This window comes from Salvia hispanica, chromosome 3 (assembly GCF_029641045.1).
Source record: "Salvia hispanica isolate PSC_SH4W2 chromosome 3, Shi_PSC_v1, whole genome shotgun sequence".
Lineage (NCBI taxonomy): Eukaryota > Viridiplantae > Streptophyta > Magnoliopsida > Lamiales > Lamiaceae > Salvia > Salvia hispanica.
This window is the reverse complement of record NC_142694.1, coordinates 2,141,891-2,163,552: the sequence shown is the minus strand read 5'-3', so window position 1 is coordinate 2,163,552 and position 21,662 is coordinate 2,141,891. Positions and strand designations below refer to the sequence as shown.

Here is a 21,662-nt window from a genome sequence, read left to right as displayed (position 1 = left end):
TATCAACCATACCAACAGTTGCAACTTTGTCTCTTCATCGTGCCATGATGAAATCATGTAAGCAGAAACGTCATTGTATCAACGAAATAGTACCTCGCATGTGTTTGTAACAATCGACCCTTAAAAAGTTAAAGGTCAACGCCATTGTTGATCACAGTTGGTTCCTTCCTCAGACCTTCACTTCACGGATAACCACTGAGTTGGTTCCCAAGTTTCTTTGGTGGTCAACGCCATCACTCGAGTCATCAAGCTCTCAATAAGTGCATAGATTTTACATATCAAACATGATAATTATCTCAAAATTTATTTAGGATATAACCTATAAATCTAAACCCTATCTATTTATGGGACAAGTTTCTTTACACTAGATATTAATTTTGAATATATGCAAAATTAATAAAGTGAGAAAGAGATAGAGGAAAATGGGTAAAACAGAATTAGTTGAAATAGGACTCACTAGAGACTAGTCACTAGAGATGGTTAGATTAACTTTGATAAATGGACAAAAATAAAACAATTTTTCATGAACAAGTAATACTTTAGGCAAAATAACTAATAAAATATGATCATGTGTCAACTACTATGGCCGTCCAGCCACTCATTGGCGCCCACGTGGCCGCAACATCATGCTTTAAATTTGGATATAGACTTTTTAATGAAATTTGAGATTGTCGTTGGGACAACAATGCATGTAAATAACTAGGTTTTCCAAAATAAATTAATCCGGCTGATATTATTAATCCGTCGTTTTCATCAAAGCACCAAAACAAAAAGGAGGAAAAAATAAAAACAAAAGGATAGGGACATACATGGGCGTGACGCGTGATCCTGTCATCCTAAGCATATTAATATTGTTCTAGTAGTACTAGTTAACAATCAATTATTGCTTGGATTTCAACTATTTTTAACTGTGCTCAATCACGTCCTGCGCTTTAGTACGATTTGACTAAATTAAGGCCAATTCCATTAACTTTAAAAATTAAATAAAATTACAAATTTCAATTTTGCTCATTTATATACTCACATAAAATGTATTTTAGTGATGCTCGATTGAGAAAATCAAAACTTCATGATTTATTATTCCCTTTCTGAATTTTATAATTTTCAGAACTAGTCAAAATTAAACCATGTGATTTAAATAGTTATTATCCCTTTATTTTATAATTATAGCAATACCAAATTTCTATATACAACTTAAATACCAACACAGGATATATAAAGAAGAATGCCCTTTTAGAGATCAAATTTCTTACTGGGTTTTTCAAGTGTGTGAAGTGTGGGGCACAGAGAGAGAGAGGGAGGGGAGGGGGAGCAGCATAAGATAGTGATGGTGAATGCCTCATTTCTTCCGCTGTCATTCTGCCTAAATATTTCTGCTATATTCCTAAATTTCCAACTCAGTTGCAATCAATTTTATATATATATCCACAAACCATGTATCAATACGTGAACGAAAGAAGAAGAATTACGTCCCAGGGAAGGAACGAAACGTGTTTCCATGTTATAATTGGAAGGTTTGGGAGGATAAGATGATGGCTAGTTTTCACTTGATTGTGTTGTTGATGGATGGACCACCACCAGTGCCATCCATGCAAATTTGGCCACCCCCACCTTCCCTACCCCTTCCCCCATTATTCTGCATTATTGGACCACCTCTCTCCCTCCCTGTCTGTCACTCTCTCCAAACTAAAGCTTTTAAGACTTAGGAGGACAAACATTAGTGGTTATAGGAGTCTTGAATTCCATTATTTCCTAAGCTCTTTCAACTCCACTATCTATTAAAAACATACGGATTCCGGTAACCAAAACATTTAAAATCAAAACTCATTCATAGTGTCAATTAACTGACCTGTAACAAACTATAGGTCACTTTACTGAAGTAGAGGTGGACTCCAAGCTCGAGAATCCTAGCTCCAGCTGACCGAGGACCTAATCTCAGCAGTCACATGTTGGTCAAGCATAAATAAGTTATTCGTGAGAAAAAGAAACATGGGCGTTTTGGCCTCTATATTCATAATCACATCGAGAAACTTTGATTGCAAAACGAATTGTTTATGTATTTACAGAGCAGGCATGGTGAAGCACAAGTAGGCATGGAAAACAAACCAGAACTACTACTAGCACGGCCATGTGTCATGAGGAGTAAATCAAGCCGTGGCTTCTGGTTTTTGATTTACAACATACTGTATGCATCATTGTCGCTCGTCCCAAGAAAACACAAAATGGCCATACCAAATACGAAAAAAGATGAAAGCTCCATTGCTAATGCTCCCCATCCAATTACACCAGCATGCTTGAGAATAACTGGTATGGCAATGCTACCAACTACTGAAGCACCAGTCATAAACTTAGTGGCATCTATCCAACTGTAACAGGGGTCAAATTAAAAGGTGTAAGCCCAGAAAAGTCTTTTAGAGCCAAGTAAATCGGGATGCAAGTACGGGGTGAAATACAATTAGATTGAAAAAAAAAAAGAACTTTACCCACTGCTTGATTCAGTATAAAGGGAAGAGGCATTGGACCCAGCAAAGAAGAGTAAAGGCATCGGTAGAAGTACATACATTAAAACTGCAACAAAAAGAAAAGGAAACAGTACAGAAACAATCAGAACCTTGAACCTTGTAGCATCTTAAGACTAAAAGCCCCACTCAGAATCAACTTGAAAATGTAGATACAGTTTAACAGATGCACGCCAATAGACATGCAGTTTGGCGTCACTATGGGAAAATGGAAAGTGATCAATCAAGAATCTAGCCTCCAAAAATCAAAGAATCTAGCCTCCAAAAAAATCAAGAATCTAGCACAAAGATCAGATGAAATAGAATAAAGATGGATTCATGAGGTTTCAAAAGCACCTTTAACAGCTTGAGAAATTTGGCAGGGCAAAGATGACTGGGAGTAGAAGGTAGCAAGTTATCTTACTCTTAGAAGTGACAGCCAACCAAATATTTGTTCAGGTCATTTTAAATCAGGTCAAACTACTGCACAGTCATAATAGGAGTAACAATTATTTTGACAGCCATTTTGTATGGAAAGAGTTCTGAACTCATAATTTTAATGTTACAGAAAGAAGTTGGGAAGCCTTTAAGAATCATAAACTCATATTCCATAGTTAATCCCAACCACTAAGGTTCGAGATGCAAGCAAACTGAAAGAACTTTTTATAAAAACACTTCCATCTGGTTATGGTGCGAAAACATAATTTCGTTGATATATATACAGTATACCTCCCGGGAGGATGTTTTCGAACCAGGTTTGACTTAAGAAGAAAATTTTCAGGATGCCTTTCTAGACTTGTGAAATATACAGAGTCATATCTAAATTCCAAAATTTTACCATTAGTGTCTTCCAGGATTTTCTATATATTCTCTACTCCCCACTTTTTCTGTCCATGCCCAGGGAAATCTTATACTATAGCTGATGACAGTGCAGGTGAAAATCTCACAAATTAACTAAACAGCAACATTTCCTGGACTTGCAAATTGCAGATCACATGTGCTAGCAAGTTAGCAACAAACAAGCAAGGTCCCTCTGTACTAATTATGCCAGCCTACAGAAATTTTAAAAAAAAACTCCTAAAAGATTGATTCAATATTCATACAAGAAACAATGCCAAAAACTGATGATTCTGTAAGAAAATCATATCAGCAAAGAAAAACTGAATAGAGATACCTGTTAACATTGGCCACCAATTATTGTATAAAGCACAAGCCTGGGGGAGTATTATCACACAATAAGAAAAAAGTGGATTTAGTATTTAGCAAGAATAAACGACCAAACTCATGGAGCCATAGGATTTGAATGCATAGTGTGAAAGAATACCAGTATTTGTAGCACAATCCCCCCTGAGACAAGAACTGCTAACAAGGCAAGTTTCCCAGACTGGAAGCAAGATCTCAAATAATGAGGCAGGTCTGCCATCTTCCCCTTGCTTGCAGAAAGAAAGAAACTGAAAAAATTAACAGGATATTACCCCTCTGATATTGATAAAAAGTTCCATCTTACATAAGCATGCCCATTGTAGATAAGTGAGTAAACAAAGAAAAAATGGATTACATAAGCATATAATGGAAGCAGATCGAATGAGGGCAATAAAAATATGATCCAGCTAAAGGGGATCATCTTGTGATATTTGCTCGATTACATGTCACACTTCTTATCCACGAAATTATGGACGAGTGCTTCCATGAGCACTGATACTTAAAGTGTGTTTATTGGAAGACTTAATAAGAGAACCATTCTTGCTTTCATCAAAGCAAGGTGATAGTTCAACATCTGCTACAAACATAACAACCCTCCAGAGCTTAAATCAACTAGTTCCTGAGATTCAATAGATCCGTAATTGACCAATTTACAACTCAGTGAACACATATACATTACAAGTACATTATCAAACAAATACCAGTGTTTTGTTAGTTACACAATACGTTTTCTTTACCAGCTCTAGCTCACATGATGCAGCAATATATGGGCTACTTTTTCCCATAATACACGAAATGAACTAAGAAGAACAATATATACATATGCCTCGCACAAAGCCCTCACAACCTCGAGATACACGAGAAGCCTCCTAAATCCAATATATTCTCTCTCATATGCACTGAAATAAACTAGCATCCTTCACTTTTTTACCTAATTTTATCCGTATTACAATACCAGTGATCAAATTCCAAAAATAGTTTACAGTCTCAATATATTGACGTAGAAAACTAAAGCACCGTGGAAATCTATAACTAATCCTTATAATCTGAGAAGAACCAAAAACAAAAGCCTGATATCGCAATCACCGCAATTAAAGTATGGGGATATGGAAGCATACCATGAAATTGTACAACATACGAGAAGTAATTATAGGTTTAGCTGAAGAATTTACCAGGTCCGACAAGGACGAGTGGCGGATTCGAATCAGCTGAAGCTAGGTATCGAGTTTCGCGAATTTAATCAACTGCTCCCGTTTATTTTCCTATCAATCGCTGCACGTGACTGGACCAATGGCGACGTGTTCGATCGCGTATGAGTAATCAGAATCAGAACAACAAGTGCAGAAACACAGTAGCAACGGGTTTCTGGAATGGATTGAGGGGGCTCGAGAGCGATTGATAGGTTATCAGTTCGTCGATTATTGAGATGCCCAACGTTTAGTGGACTAAGAACCGCCGGTTATGATTTCGAACTAAGACCGCAACATTATAACCGAACCAAAACCGTGACATTTTGCACCGGGGGCTGGTTTAAGTTCAAATGTTTAGAATCAAAACCAGGCGAGCGCGAAAAACCACCAGAAAATCATGGAATCGAATTAGAACCGCAAAAAATCGCTGAAAAACCGGCGATTTGGAACTGTAACCGAAAGACTGTCGAAGTTCGGTTTCATTTCGAGACTTTCTGGAACCGGGATGTGGTTTCGAAGTGTAACTGACGGTCCCTGAACCTTAGGCACGTCTAATTATTATTAATCAAAAGTTTTTTATTTTGATTCTGCTTAAGATATTGGTTTAACGTGCGATAGGGTTAAACATAAGTATTTTATTTTTAGGAAATTATTTCAATGTGAAGTATATGAAATAATTTCACTAGTAGTATTACATTTATTTATTCGCTTCTCTTTCAATTAAAAAAATGATGCAGAAATTTGCAGACGTGCCTTTGTGGAAAATAATCGTGAGCTTCGTTAATAGTAACTCGATGTTGCAGGACTGACAAGTATTTGTGGTCAATTTTAAAATTTTAATTTATTTTGAATTTTTATTTGCGGGGATGGATAATAGTCTCTGTGACCACGAATTTTTTATATATATAAATTAAAAAATTATATTCTAAATTATTTATTTTAATATCTTTTAATTGAACATGATTTATTTTAATAAAAAATTATAGAAAATCAAATTAGGTACAATTTTTATGCAATTTTTACTATTTAATATTATGTAAATTTTTGTATTTTATTAATGTCATTTTTAGTTGCTAGTTTTGGTACTCCAAATGTACTATATCAATTTTGGACTTTAGGTTGCGCAATTAAAATTATATTTTTTAAATCATGATCCAAACAAAATGCGGTTGACCGTCAGTTTTTTCGGAGCTCATTGAATATGGAACAATACATATTGTTTAGTACTACCTTAAACTTATGTAGGACCAAAAAAAAAATAGGTCAAGTATACAAGACAAATCTTAAACTTTATCCTTAATTTATATATGATCAAATGAATAAAAAGTTACATTAAAAATAATTCATTTTGTCCCTCGTTAGAGAAGATGGCATACTTGTAACTTGATAGATGGTATAGAAATTTAGGAGATATTGTTAATTGCATTAAGTAAAGACATAAAACTAATTTAATTAAATTAATATGTAAAAAGATAAGTAAGATATAACGAACAAATAGAAAAATATTGAAATATATTAATGATGACTTGCCGTTTTTAGAAATGGAAATGTGACTTAAATGCAATGTAATAGTAGTATGTAATTTCAAATTTTTATATGGAAATACGACTTAAGTCTTAAATACAGTGTACTGTACTACAATTTCAAATATCATTGTAACATTCTATAACATGGAGCGGGGCTAATTGCACATTGCAAATTTCATAATTTTTTTAACATTGTTTCAGTAATTATCACTAATCGGTATATCCAAAATTTTGGAATGCCATCGTTAATTGTTTACCACGTGGTAAAAAAATATAAATTGTTACACCCCGGTAAATTCTAATTATAAAATTTCAAAAAACTATGCATGTTATTAGTATAGTAATATGAGTAACATTAATTTCCCTTCACAATTCTTATTTTACTAGATACCATAATAATATAGCATTATGCTATGTGACATGAAAAAAATCCAATGCTGGTTAAATTGGCGCTTTAACGATGATCGATATCAGATCACTAGTATCACTAGAGAAGAAGGAGACCTATGTGTGTGTGAGTTGGACGGTAAAGAGGTAATGTCCGAGGCCAAAGGTATTGAATTCGAGTTTTCCGTAGCGAGGCCTTTAAAGTTATATATTCGTTTACTAATTGTGTTTTAAAAAAGTGTTTGCACGTGTGATTAGCCTTATGTAATTGAGTATACTTCGTTGTACATCGATATATTAACTTAAAAAATGTCGGTGATAAATATCATCTTTGATTTGTTTAATTTACATGCCACGTTTCAAATTTATGAGAAACAAAATAAGAACGTTTAAATCGCTGGCTAGGTAACATAATAATTAAGAACGACAGTGACAAGCATAGTGTGGACAATTGTCAATGGGGACTCGAACCTATTCCAATTTCATATTTTTTTGACGGTGTCGAAATTCTTATAATTTTTTATAGTTATAATTAGTCGATATATTGATACGACTAAAAACTGAACTACGCATATTAAGATGGATTGAAACTGCGAAAGACACAATTAAGAAGAAATTAAAAATGTAAAAAATAATGTTCACGTTAACCTATTTTTTTTTAAATGAGTGTATAAACTACATGCCTATTGTAGATTGGACTATAGCAGTGACATTACACTCACTCTTGATAACTAGCTAGGCAATGCAATAACTGAGCGACGTGGAGACAACAATGTCAAGCACGGTACGGAGACAAAAATGTTAAAAAATGTTTTTGAGATTAACTAACTTCGTTTCACATGAGTGTACGAGCTACACCACCGCTATAGATTCAAACCACGAAGCAATATCACTATATTCACTATAGGTAACTAGCCAAATAAGATAATAATTGAACGAGACATAGACAACAACAACAAGCATGGACATGACATGTAAAGAGGTTTAGCCCCCTGCCAATCTCTTCGCATTTTTTTATACTTATCAAATTTATCGAGATTGAAAAGGACCAAAATTTTACTAAAAGATTAAGTTAAGAAAAAGTGAAAAATATTATTTGTACGCTAACCTAATTCGTTCGTAAAAAAGACTACATCTGCCCATAAAAAATAGACTAGTTTTACTATCTTGAGCCATGCACCAGAGCTAGACCAATTTCTAAATACCGAAAATTTTAAACATTTAAATACTAACAATGCGGATCCTACAATCCACCGACATTACTTTTCTCTTACTTTCTTCTCTTTCTTACTCTACTAATTGCACATTAAAATCCACGTCATACACAGCTATGCCTATTTTTGTTGGACGGAATTAGTAATTTTGCCATTAACCTAATCCAATTTAATCCAACAGCCACTATAAATGGAGACGAACACTGTAACACTCTACTCACTCTGTCTCAATCACAGCGCGTGCCCCTTCCCCAATAATCAAATCCCTCCATTTTCTCTCGCACCCGCTCTCAATTTCCAAAACAAGCAGTCTTCCCTCATTCTGATTTGTCTCACTTGCCTTTCTCCACAGTGGTTTTGGAAGGTAAGCTCGCAATTGCACCAAGAATTAAGCCACCTTTTTTTCACCCCCAATTCGAATCGAGCTCAGAAACCCTCTTTTCTAACCAATTGTGCTTGTGTGCATGTTCTTTGTTGCAGAAATGTCGAGCTTGGTGGAGAGATTGCGGGTTCGATCCGATCGGAGGCCCATTTACACCCTCGACGAGTCCGACGACGAGGGTGATTTCGTGAAGAAGAGACCGGGGGTCGGTCCCTCGTCTGATGATTTTGAGAGATTCCAACGCCCCGATGTGGTAATTCTGCCAATTCATTGCCGTAATTTGATGTCCTTTCACGTTATTTATGCTCGATTATACGTTCCTTTTAGCCGTTTCCCCCTTTATATGCATTTATTTGCTGCTCTCTTTTTATCACTCCTGCACTCTCTCCCTCTTTGTATATGTATACATGCTTGTATGTATCTATTGGTACATCTCAGTTCCTCTTTCTTGTATATGTTTAGGAGCTTGCTTCTCAGCTGACAAGCACTTGTTTTTCCTTTTTGTTGTTCTGATTCTGTGGACCTGAAATTTGCTGAAGATTGGAAGAAGGGTTATTTTTCGATGTTCCGTTACTAACTTCCGTGGATTGTCTTGTTTATACAAAGTAACATATACATAGTAATAGGCAACAAGATCATGTGAGAATGGAATTTGGATGCCAATAATTATTATGCTTAAATTTGGGTGTTTTTTTGCCGACAAAATCTGTTGTTTTGTGGTGGTGGTGGTAAAAGTTAAGACACATAAAGTATAGTAATTTTATGATAAGAATGATTCTTTGCAACATAATCTGATTCATAAGACAAAGGAGTGTTGACCTTCCTTTGCGGAAAATTGTGAAGGCTCGTGGTTTTATGTTAAAATGTGCGAGACTTGTATGACGCCTGTCAATGTGCCCTTCAAACACTCTTTAGTTTTTTTTGGCCGCTTGACTAGTTTCCATGTATATCCTGGTTGTATTCTCTAATCTTGCATTAATTATTTTTTTCATGTTTTTCGTTGGATGATAAACAAATATTTGCACTGAGATTATTAATATATGACTAATTAATACATACCGAAGTCAAAACTATTTTATCTCTTGTCAACGCGGGAGTAACGCTAACATGCCAATTGCCATGTTATCACACGTGGCACAAATCAAGATGTAACATATTTCTATCATCATATATAAGTTACTAGATCCTAGCAAACAACCTTCACAACAACCTAACTTTATATTGAACAGATTGGTGAATAGAATGAATCAATTTAAATCAGCTGCACGCTGGCACACTTACATTACACAACTCAATCACACATACAACGCAAAGGAGTTATAGAATAAAAAGAAGGTTGCTTCATAGGATTGGGTAACATTTTTTTTCGTGAAATCTAGACTTCAAATTGAAGACAAAATTTAAGAAAATCTTTCAGTGGATTTAAGATTTAGAATCCGTGTGGGTAAAGGAGAGTGCATCTCATATATTATCAATTTATTGATTAGTTGCTCAAGTACACATTTCTCTGTGGAATAAATATAAATAATGCTTGGTCCATATAAGCTTATTGTTATCATCAATTCATTCCTTATATCTTTATTTATATGTTTTTAATTTTTTTATAGAAAGAAGGGTTATGTCAAAGTTGTGGAAAAGATGATGATCTTTGGAGCTGTGAAACATGTACCTATTCATATCATGCCAAATGCTTGCTTCCAGTTTCAAGAGAAGGTCCTCCTCCTAGCAGTTGGAAATGTCCTGAATGTGTATGATTTTTGTTTTTCTTTTTTCTCTTTTTGGGTTTCAGAAGTACTCTTAGTGAGGATCATATACAAGAAGCTTGCGTTTGAACTGTCGCATCACGGTGTCTTGTGCTTTGACAGGTGGGCCATCTGAATGAACTTGATAAGATACTTGATTGTGAGATGCGCCCAAGCACTGTTAGTGACAGTGATGCATCCGAGCTCGGATCTAATCAAGTTATGATGAAACATTATTTAGTAAAATGGAAAGGAAGGTCCTACCTCCATTGCGTATGGTAGGTTTTTGTCTAACCTCCCATGTTCTTGGTTCCTTTCCGATTCAAGGTTTTACGCCATGTCTTCTCCCCAATCGCTGCACCATTGGAAGCTTCCAGCTGATAGTTATTTGGAAGATGCCAAATGTTTCTTTCTTAGCATTTTATCTTTCTTATTGGTCAAATGACTATTGTGTAATTTTTTTCAAAAGAAGATAAGCCTGGCACATAGGAATGTGCCATGTAGCAATTATTGCAGTCTAATTATATTCTCGCATTTTAAAAATCTCAATGTACTGTTTTCAGGGTACCGGAGAAGGAATTTGTGAAGGCATACAAGTCTAATCCTCGATTAAGAACTAAAGTGAACAACTTCCACAGACAAGCTTCTTCATCTAATAACGCTGATGATGAGTGTGTTGCCATCAGGCCGGACTGGACAACGGTGGATCGGGTTATTTCTTGCAGGTGGATTAATATTTTGGATCCATTGAATATTTAAATCTTGAAACTTTGTGTCAATTTTATCTTGACAGTTTATCACTGTGTTTTGACAAGCCTACTATTCTATCTTTAGAAAATTAAGTGTGAAATGTTGTCTCCAACTCAAACTTTAAAAAGTTGATTTTTAGTGGATCCCTCCGTCCAAAAAAAAAATAGACAAAATTGTAAATGACACGGGTTTTAATGCGCAATTGGTAAAGTAAGAGAGAGGGAGGGAAGAGATGGTGAAAGTAGTGTTAGTGGATTGTGAGGTCCAACTTTAGAATGATTGCGCGAGGTTAGAATTTGTTTAAAACTTTCCATATTTAGAATCGGTCTAATTTTGGTGGATGGCCCAAAATGGTAAAATTAGTCTACTTTTTGTGGACGGAGGTAGTATATGCTTTGAGGTAAGATGTGGCAAGAGATTATAAGCTTCATGGTATACAGAACAGAATATATCTCATAGCCAGTAGTGGTTCATAAAGCGGGTACAATCCTTTGTTGGATAGTTGAAAGTTCTTTTGTAGAAGTGAACCTGCATGGACAACTACTGGCAGTTATTCATATGTTTATATTTTCTAAAAAGAAGGCTTTCACTATCTCATGAAATTAATTCGAGTCCTGGTGATTAACATGTTCTGTCCATACAGTCAATTGGTTGCTCCTGTAACTTCTGTTACTAACATGCTTTAGTTATATTTGTTTCATTTTTATAATGCTATGTGCTGCTGAATATTCTGAATGCCAGGGAAGTAGAACATGGGAAAGAATATCTTGTGAAGTGGAAGGAGCTACCATATGATGAATGCTCTTGGGAACTGGAATCTGATATTTCATCCTTCCATAGTGAAATTGAGAACTACGAAAGACGTCAGACTCGAAAGGTATCTGCTGGAAAACAGAAGAGCAGCCTTCATGATGCTATGGAAGTTAAAAATAAACAGAAAGATTTTCAGCAGTATGAGAGCAGCCCTGATTTCCTCTCTGGAGGTAGTTGATGCTTTTCATCCAGTTGGGTATTTGGTTAACGTTTGTCATAACTAACCCTTCTTTTGACTTTGTGATTGAAACCAAGGTTCTTTGCACCCATATCAACTTGAAGGACTTAATTTCTTACGTTTTGCTTGGTCCAAACAGACCCATGTGATACTTGCTGATGAAATGGGACTTGGTATGCTTAATTCACTCGCTGTTTTAATTTCATTCAGCTTGCTATCCCTCTTACTTTCTTCTTGGAGTAGAATTCATCACTAATCATTCTTTACAATTATTCATGAATGCAGGCAAAACAATACAGAGCATTGCCTTCTTAGCATCTCTTTATGAGGAGAATATATCTTCTCCTCATCTTGTGGTTGCTCCTCTCTCAACATTGAGGAATTGGGAACGTGAGTTTGCCACATGGGCTCCTCACATGAATGTTGTAAGTATTTGTGATTTTTGGTTGGCAAGTAACAGATTACATCAGATTAGTTTGTGTTGTAACTAATCAAAAGTTAACTTTTGCAGGTGATGTATGTTGGCGCTTCTCAAGCACGTGCAGTGATAAGGGAATACGAATTTTACTATCCCAAAAATCACAAGAAGAACAAGAAAAAGAAAAGTGGCCAATCTGTCAGTGAAAGCAGACACGATCGAATAAAATTTGATGTGCTTCTGACATCCTATGAAATGATCAATATGGATTCAACATCTTTGAAGCCTATTAAGTGGGAATGCATGGTGAGATGATCATATATCCATTAATGCTGATTATGATCTGATCTCATACTTTGTCTGAAAATTTGCTCTTCTCCTCTTTGTAGATTGTTGATGAAGGCCATAGGCTCAAAAACAAGGACTCTAAATTGTTTTCTTCATTGAAGCAATACTCCACCAGACATCGGGTCCTGCTCACTGGCACACCTCTTCAGGTAGGCTAATTCATCCAATGTCATGTATTGAATATTGCCTGAAGTCTAACAAAAATTCTAGATAACATTGCATGATGTATGTATTAAACTAGTTGTCTAGTTTAAGCAATTTAATTTTTCTATAACCATGTTGTAATTGTTGGACTCATGCATTGCAGAACAACTTAGATGAGCTTTTCATGCTCATGCATTTCCTTGATGCTGGGAAGGTTAGTGCTTGAACCATAAGTTTAATAATGTATTAATGTTATATTGTTTTCAATTAAGACATGTTGCAGACCTAAATTTCTGTTTGATATAAAATCCTTTTTAGTTTGCAAGCTTAGAGGATTTCCAGGAGGAGTTCAAGGATATTAATCAGGAGGAACAAATATCTAGGCTTCATAAGATGTTAGCTCCACATCTCCTCAGAAGTATGAACTCAGACTTTATGCCTTTTCAACTTATAGCTCTGACTTTTGGATTTCGTGTAACGCACTTGAGACTTCTGATCATGTATGATGTTGTCAATTTCCTAGCTATACTATTCTCTGACTATGGCTGTGGATGACTTCCCTTGACTGGGTGACTGAAGAAAGATGACATAAAAATCTACCCCCCCCCACCCCCCCAAAAAAAAAGAAGAAGAAAGAACTGATATTGCCTATGAGTTTGTAATTACGTTTGCCTTTTATGGGCATTTCTCACATTCTACTTTGAAGTTTGAACCAAATTTCTACACATCAGCTACACTTTACTTGTCTATAGTTATATCTTAGATTGCATAAATAAACTCTCGTGCATTGTGTAATGAACTATGTTGCCATTGGTCTACTTCTACTTTGACTTTATTAGCTGTCATTATGAGATGTCGCTAGGTTTATTATTCTCCTTTTTTATTTGTCCTTAAGGTTTATACGAGTCTACAACATAACCAATTTTTAAATTATTTTTTTGTAATCGGTTACTGTACATCATACCCTTATCCATCATCATGTGGCTGTGGATAACATTTTCCTTCGACTTGCAGGAGTGAAGAAGGATGTCATGAAGGAGCTGCCCCCTAAAAAGGAGCTAATACTTCGTGTTGAGTTGAGTAGCATGCAGAAGGAGTACTACAAAGCAATCTTGACTCGTAATTATCAGATACTTACTCGCAAAGGAGGTGCCCAGGTAAGACAAAACACACACGCATTAGTACTTCATAATGTAACAGATAACTTAACCTTGTTAACATATTTGTTTGCTAGATTTCCCTTATAAATGTGGTCATGGAACTTCGCAAGCTTTGCTGTCATCCCTTTATGTTGGAGGGCGTTGAACCAGATGATAATAATGAGTTTAACAAGTAAATGTCTCACTCTGGTTTTCTCTTGTGTTTTATTGGATGAATGACAGGAGTTAGTGCCTGAATATCATGTTCTTTTTCAGTGTATGTCTCTTACATTTTGTTCGTCTCACATTATTATCCCAGGCAATTGTTGGAATCCTCTGGGAAATTGCAACTATTGGACAAGATGATGTTAAAACTCAAAGAGGAGGGCCACAGAGTTCTGATATATTCTCAATTCCAGCATATGTTGGACTTGCTAGAAGATTACTGTAACTATCGGGTATGTGGAAGCAACTCTATAAGCTCAATACCTTCAAATGTATTGGAGACTTTTTTTGATTTATTGTTCATATTTTTCAGAAATGGACTTATGAGAGGATTGATGGAAAAGTTGGTGGAGCTGAAAGACAAGTTCGTATAGATAGGTTCAATGCAAAGAATTCATCAAGATTTTGTTTTCTGTTATCAACTAGAGCTGGGGGTCTAGGGATTAACCTTGCTACTGCTGACACAGTCATTATATATGACAGGTAATGCTGTTTGGAGTTCAAAGACATTTTGTTGCATATTATGGCTTAGCTTTCTATTTATATGTCTGCATATTATGGCATGACTTATATTGCAAGGTTGCTGGTGGCTAGCTATATGCTGGGGATATACTTGAACCTTGATGTCCTCAATCAAGCTTACACTATACTGGATTCCTTATTTTAAGTTTTAGTTTCTCTTTTCTGCTATTTGCATGCAGTAATTTTCTCTCAAGCGTTTCATTCCATAATATCATGCTTAATACAAATTGCAATCTTTAATTTTTTTCTTCCAACAAATAGTCTGGAGGAGGCCTAATTTCTTATTTGCACCGTTTCATGTCAACTCCCACAAACAAGTGACACTTGACAAAATGGTTCCTTCATGGTTCTGTGGCATGAGATAGTTCCTTCATGGTCCTGAATGTATATCTTTCTGAGTATAGGCATATTTATGTGTATTTGAGGAAAGTCTCTTTAAATATATTCTGTATGTTCTATAGTTGCGTAGTGTAGTTGTTGTGATTTCAATAGCCATGGCTTGGCAAGTCTTTATTACTCAGGTGCATGTTTGTATATACTTTTCTGTTCATCATGACTGTTTCACTTTCACATTTTGATAATCTGTATTTGTCTTGTAATTAATCATCGAAAATGTTCAGCGACTGGAATCCTCATGCAGATCTACAGGCGATGGCAAGAGCTCACCGTCTTGGCCAAACCAACAAGGTTAATGCTCATTTTAGATCATCTCTTGGCTTCACTTGGATATTTAGCCTATTTTCTTGTTCAGTGAGTTTGAACTCTTTTATTTATGCAGGTTATGATTTACAGGCTAATAACACGAGGAACCATTGAAGAAAGGATGATGCAATTGACCAAAAAGAAAATGGTTTTGGAGCATCTAGTTGTTGGAAGGCTTAAAGCTCAAAACATTAACCAGGTAAAATTACCTTGGCTAAATACTAGTGTGTAGTTCAACCAGGTAAAATTGATTTGTCAATTTGGTGCCATAATACGTACTTCAATTTTCTTTTTGAAAAAGAAATTTTTTTTATTTGGATTCAACTAATCATCAATGAGTATGTATTATAAAGGGATGAAAACTTGAAAAGTGAGAAATTTCTGAAATGTGAATGCATACTAACTGGTACAAATTTAACTCCAATCTCTAATAATTAGTGATATCTACCACAAAAAGGCCTTTAAGTCCTCAGTGATTTGATCTTTACTCTACCCCATACCTCCTCAAAAGGTTATTTGTTATCCTAGAAGATTCTCGTATTCCTTTACTCTAACCATGATGACCAACATATGGCTGGAATAATGATCCCCCACAGCTGTGTTATACATATAATAACTACTCCCTCCGTTCCACAATTGGAGTCACATTTGGTGTGGATACGAGTTTCAAGAAATGTAAAGAACAGTGGGTTGGAAAAGTTAGTAGAATATGGGACCCACTTTTTATATTGGTTTTATAATAAATTGTGAGTGAAGTGAGTTAGTGGAATGTTGGACCTAGTTACCATTTATGGTAAAAGAGAAATGTGACTCTTATTGTGGGACGGACCGAAATGGTAAAATGTGACTTTTATTGTGGGACGGAGGGAGTAATAAAATACTCCGGATTTCTACTTCCACAGTATCTGATTGCTAATTAAGTGAATTTCTGCTCTTTGTACTTTTCAGAGGTTTCTTTCCCTAATATACTTATATTTGAATGCAGGAAGAATTAGATGACATTATCAGGTATGGCTCAATGGAGTTATTTGCTGATGATAACGATGAATCAGTAAAATCTCGTCAAATTCATTACGATGATACTGCAATTGATCGGTAAATTAATTCTCTCAAAATTACCATTGGATGTTATGATTCACTTTCTGTCATCACTCTGAACTTTAAATGTTATGTGATCTAGATTACTTAATCGGGATCAAATTGGAGAGGAAGAGGCATTGTTAGACGATGAAGAGGAGGATGGATTTCTAAAGGCTTTTAAGGTTCATAATTAACAGTATCTCTAATATTTTTTGGTAGTGTTTCCTGAACAATCGTAGCATTGGCTACCATAATTCTGTGGTATTGGTTCTCATATTGGTCTGAGCTGTTGGGTCATGTTTTCTATGTGTTCAATTCGGTCTCGTATGATATTAATTTTATCTGGTATTGATTGTGCTTCACATGTAAATATTCTTAAGAAGTACTTTGGGATAAGAGATATCATCTATCTATTTGTTTTGCATTTGAACCTCTATTCTAGATGAAGTTAACTTGAAAGTTGAAACCTATTTCAGGTAGCCAACTTCGAGTATGTTGATGAAGCGGAAACAGAAGAGGAGGTACCTGCTCCACCATCAGAAAGTAAAGCCTCTGTAAATCCTGAACGTGCAAGCTTCTGGGAAGATCTGTTGCGAGATAAATACGAAGTGCAGAAAGTTGAAGAATTTAATGCGATGGGCAAGGGAAAGAGGAGCCGCAAGCAGGTACTCTTTGTTGCTTATGGGGATGAACATGTCTTGTAATTCAAGAGTTATGATGACAGTGACAGGGATGATAGTTGATTGATGCATAATTAAGTTTCATTGGACTAAATAAAGCACTTGTCAGCCAACGAAAATAATTAATTTGCAAATATTTTATAATATGGGGGGATCTAGTAAAGGCATAGGACCATTTGCCCCACCTCATATTTTCTACTCCATATATATATTACCTATTGTAAAATTTATTTTTTTAATTTCTCACTAAATGCCCCTCCTCAAATTCTTAAATTTCCTTCATAGGTAAATTTTCCCCCCTTCATGCACATTCCTGGCTCCACCATTTATATGATTATTCATATCACACCATTTGTGTTCTGAGTTGGGAGTGCTTATATATATTTGATGCCATTCCTAATTTCACCATTACGCCTGACAAGCATGGTAGTTGATTGATACACAATTAAGTTTCATTGGACTATAGATACACGCGCACATATTAGATACAAATCTCAGGGGTTTCAGTATATGCAGATGGTATCTGTTGAAGAAGATGACCTTGCTGGTTTAGAAGATGTAAGCTCTGACGGGGAAGATGATAATTATGAGGCTGAGTTAACAGATAATGAGACAGCTACAGTTGGAGCTGCTGCTGTAAAGAAATCCTACAGAAAAAGATCACGTGGTATTTTCTAATATCAATTGACTATACAATTGCATAAAGATGTCATTAATTGCTTTTCTTCGTTTTGTACTTGTAGACACTTCAGAAAAACTTCCTCTCATGGAGGGCGAAGGAAGATACCTTCGAGTACTTGGGTTTAACCAGAGTCAGAGGGCTGTGTTTGTCCAAATTTTGATGAGGTATTATTTGTCAAGTATATCCTTATATTTATTTTAGTCCTTCTCTTACTTCCATTCCATAACTCATCATCTCTCTAGTTAATTATGGTGAAGAATAAACAAGCTATTTAAAACCTTTTCTTCAGATTTGGTGTTGGAGAATATGATTGGACAGAGTTCGCCGCACGTCTAAAGCAGAAGTCTTATGATGAAATTAGCGAGTATGTTATTGGTTACACAAATTTATTCTTCTATGCATTTAAATTTTGGTTGAATCAGTGTGTATATAATTAGCATAATATGATGAAAAATGGTATGTGTTTAGTGACCATACTAGTGTTGGGTGCAAACCCATCCGTATAATTTTGCCACACAGATTGTGGAGCATTTCCTGCTTAAACTTCTCCTTATAAATTTGACGAACATGCCCCCCCTAGAACTCATTATTTCTTTTCCAGAACCAAAAATGAAATTACTTAACCGAAATGCTTATCAATCTTTGTGGCAAAACATAATTCCGAGTTATACATGGGCTTATATTTTGTATTTGCTGTTATGCAGTTACGGGAGACTTTTCTTGCATCACATATGCGAAGAGATAAACGACTCCCCTACATTTTCAGGTAATTGATTACTTTATAAGTCTTTTCAGCTTATATCTGCCTGCGCAAAAGTTTGTAGGTCCCAACAAGATCAACTAATACACACTATCTGTTGGCTGCAGACAATGTACCCAAAGAGGGACTAAGAATAGAGGATGTACTCGTCAGAATAGGAACACTATCTCTCATCAGGGACAAAGTAAGTTTTGTATCTTGGATAAGTAATATTAATGACTTGTTTTAAGTTCCAGTATTCAGTAAAACATACACTCGGTCTATCTTTGTTTTGTTAGATTATATAAAAAAAAAATTCATCTTGTTTTATTGGATATGGAGGGTACTGCATGTCTTAGCTAGTTTATTCATTACTTAGAAACAATTAGGTGGATAACCTTTAGCCTGCCTAATGTGATCCGATAAAGTTATTGTTTTTTTCTCTCTCCTTACTTTTCCTGAGGGAAATTGCAGGTGCATGTTAAATGTGCTGGAACTTGTTTGATCTTTGTTTTAATATATATATTTTGGTTTACAGTTAAAGGTGTTATCAGATGGCTCTAGTGTTTTCAAGGATGATATCATATCCCGCTATCCAGGATTGAAAGGAGGGAGAGTTTGGAAGGATCACCACGATAAGTTGCTTTTGCGAGCAGTAATGAAGTATAGTATTTGTTTACCCTTCCTTGAGATTTTTCACTACGTAAAGTTTGTCATATGAAAATATAGTCCATTAGGCAATTTTCAGGAATGTTTAACCAAAAGAATAAATTGTCAAATGAAATTACCATAATCAATAAAAAAAATCCAACTCACACATGCTTGCATGGGAACCCAAAGCAGGCTGCGATGAGAGGAGATGTGAGGAATGTGATTGGATATGTGATGCAATTTAGGCACTGCTGATTCTGTTATTGTACTTGATTAAGTAACCCTGATTCGATATAATTTTATCATCCAATATCAGGCATGGTTATGGAAGATGGCAAGCAATTGTTGATGACAAGGACTTGAGAATACAAGAAGTGATTTGTCAGGAGTTGAACCTTCCATTTATAAATACACCTGCCCCAGGAGCTACTCAAGTGCAGAATGCTATGGGGACTTCTCAGGCCCAGGCCTCTGCTGCTGGAGTTCCCCCGCCTCAAGTTTCCAACCCGGGAATATCTCAGTCAACAAATGGTGTGAACTCAGAACATGCTGAAGCACCTGGAAATGAGGCAAAAGGGACTACTGCTGGGAGCGAAGCTACTCCTGATATTGCGCAAGGAGCTACTGATACTACATCCCGATCACAACTTTTCCAAGACCAGTCCATGCTGTATCATTTCCGGGAGATGCAGAGAAGACAAGTTGAATTTATCAAGAAAAGGGTTCTGCTTCTAGAAAAAGGTCTCAACGCAGAGCTGCAGAGAGCTTATTATGTAAGTCCTTTTTAATGTTCCTCTAATTTGATAGCTGTAAGCAGGGGAAAATGCTCTGGTTCATCCGATTTTGGTTTGATTGTTGTTAGACCTGGCATTATAATATTCTCTAAATAAAGGGTGATTTCTCGCAGGCTGATGAGAAACCAAATGGAGTTCCAAACGAAGAGCCACCACGCAAGGTCAAAGAAGCAGAAACTCCATGTTCTGAGGCATTTGATACCAAAATGATTGATCCGTTCCCAGAAGTTGAAATAATATGTGAGTGATTTAAATCCCATCCACAAGAATACTAATACTAATTAATACAGAATTATCGAGTTCCAGTCATTCTTAATTTCGGGTGAATGCAGCTTCTGCAGAAATCTCAGAATGTGCTTGTGACACCACACAGGAGCGCTTGGCCATTGCTAGGCTCTTCAATGAGGTAAACCAAACAGCAAAGAAGAAAGTTTCTGCATAAACAGTGAGCAAGACGAATGTAACCTGGTATCGTGTTTTTCTTATTGCAGATGACCATGATATTGAAAGATAACGTGCTCGATTCGGGTGAAGCAAGTTTGGAGTCGAGGAAAAAGCTGGCCCCCCTCAAAGAAATGAGCGAAGAAATAACCCAAATACTGACAGTAGTAGATAGTAGCCAGGCGATGGATGTCGATCAAAGTAATGCTGGTGCTGATGCCGAAGCAGCAGAATCAATTGGTAATGGAAATGCTGGTGCTGATGCCGAAGCAGTAGAATCAATTGGTAATGGATCTGACCATGTAGAAACGGAGGAGAAACCGAACCCTCAGGCTACTGACTGACTGACTATTTAGGATGTTGTATGTACAACTAAAATACATTTTTTGTATGTCTGTTTGTCTGTAATATTTGACTACAGTTTAGGTGGTAAAAGACTACAATTCTCAAATTTCGTCTATAATTTCGACGGTTTAGTAGAAACAATTTTTTTAATTTGGTGTTAATTTGATGCTTTTCTTTATGTACAAGAGCTGATATGATCAGAATTTGCTGCGATTGGGAAGATGAAGTCTTGATTAAAATGTAGCAAAAATTGTGTTTTAATTGGTTGGTGTAGTATAATAAATTGGTTTGATGAATTATACGAGGTAGAGATTTATGAATAGTCTTGAACTTATGAGTTTTTCTCTTCTTATATCGCAAAATCAATCCAATCAAATTAATTGATCCAGTCAATCACATTAATAAAAAAGTAAATCTTGGAGAGTTTTTGATCAATTTAACCAAATTAATTGGTCTCATCATCATCAAATAAATTTTTGGTAATTTTGGACCAATCAATCTCAGATATTCTCAAGATAAATCTTGAGCATTATTAGCTACTTCATCCTTTATGTCGGTGCATGTCCTTTCTATCGTTTACTACCATTTATAATAAGTTGGTCGCATATTCTATTAATTCATTATACTTACTGTATTTTATTATGAAAATAATACATGAAATTCATATTCAATTATCTTTCAACCTCAACATTTCTCCATACTATATTTTTTACTCAAATTGAGACGATAGAAGTATATCTTTTTTTTAATTTACAAAAGTATCACTTTTTATTTAATATACACCATTATACTCTACTAAATAACACTGCAAAAAATTATTTTTTAATATTTTTACTGATTGAAGCAATGTAAACTCGGAGTGGATCACC

The 21,662-nt window shown here is 35.6% G+C and overlaps 2 protein-coding genes across 3 annotated transcripts; one reads left to right on the top strand and one right to left on the bottom strand.

Annotated features, from left to right (window-relative positions):
* Nucleotides 1–2,008: 2,008 nt before the first annotated feature.
* LOC125210724 (vacuolar protein sorting-associated protein 55 homolog) lies at nt 2,009–5,163 on the bottom strand. 2 transcript variants are annotated; one of them, XM_048110305.2, is made up of 5 exons: nt 4,874–5,163; nt 3,823–3,931; nt 3,673–3,712; nt 2,484–2,568; nt 2,009–2,366 (listed from the first exon to the last, which is right to left on the bottom strand). In XM_048110305.2, exons 2-5 carry the CDS (start codon nt 3,919–3,921, stop codon nt 2,174–2,176), a joined length of 417 nt encoding a protein of 138 aa, XP_047966262.1. In that variant the 5' UTR covers nt 3,922–3,931; nt 4,874–5,163; the 3' UTR covers nt 2,009–2,173. The 2 variants fall into 2 exon arrangements, with proteins under 2 accessions (XP_047966262.1, XP_047966261.1); XM_048110304.2 differs by having other exon boundaries at nt 3,823–3,949; nt 4,874–5,160.
* A 3,068-nt stretch (nt 5,164–8,231) lies between these two features.
* PKL (chromatin remodeling factor CHD3 (PICKLE)) lies at nt 8,232–20,943 on the top strand. The gene is made up of 31 exons (XM_048113524.2): nt 8,232–8,382; nt 8,499–8,653; nt 10,008–10,148; nt 10,266–10,420; nt 10,706–10,867; nt 11,634–11,875; nt 11,961–12,056; nt 12,169–12,308; nt 12,395–12,607; nt 12,691–12,798; nt 12,957–13,007; nt 13,112–13,211; nt 13,808–13,950; nt 14,028–14,125; nt 14,252–14,390; nt 14,471–14,640; nt 15,300–15,366; nt 15,458–15,580; nt 16,367–16,476; nt 16,562–16,643; nt 16,938–17,126; nt 17,658–17,808; nt 17,885–17,987; nt 18,113–18,187; nt 18,528–18,589; nt 18,691–18,767; nt 19,101–19,225; nt 19,530–19,986; nt 20,121–20,247; nt 20,340–20,413; nt 20,499–20,943. The coding sequence occupies exons 2-31, from the start codon at nt 8,501–8,503 to the stop codon at nt 20,790–20,792; spliced, it is 4,227 nt and encodes a 1,408-aa protein (XP_047969481.2). The 5' UTR covers nt 8,232–8,382; nt 8,499–8,500; the 3' UTR covers nt 20,793–20,943.
* Nucleotides 20,944–21,662: the final 719 nt, after the last annotated feature.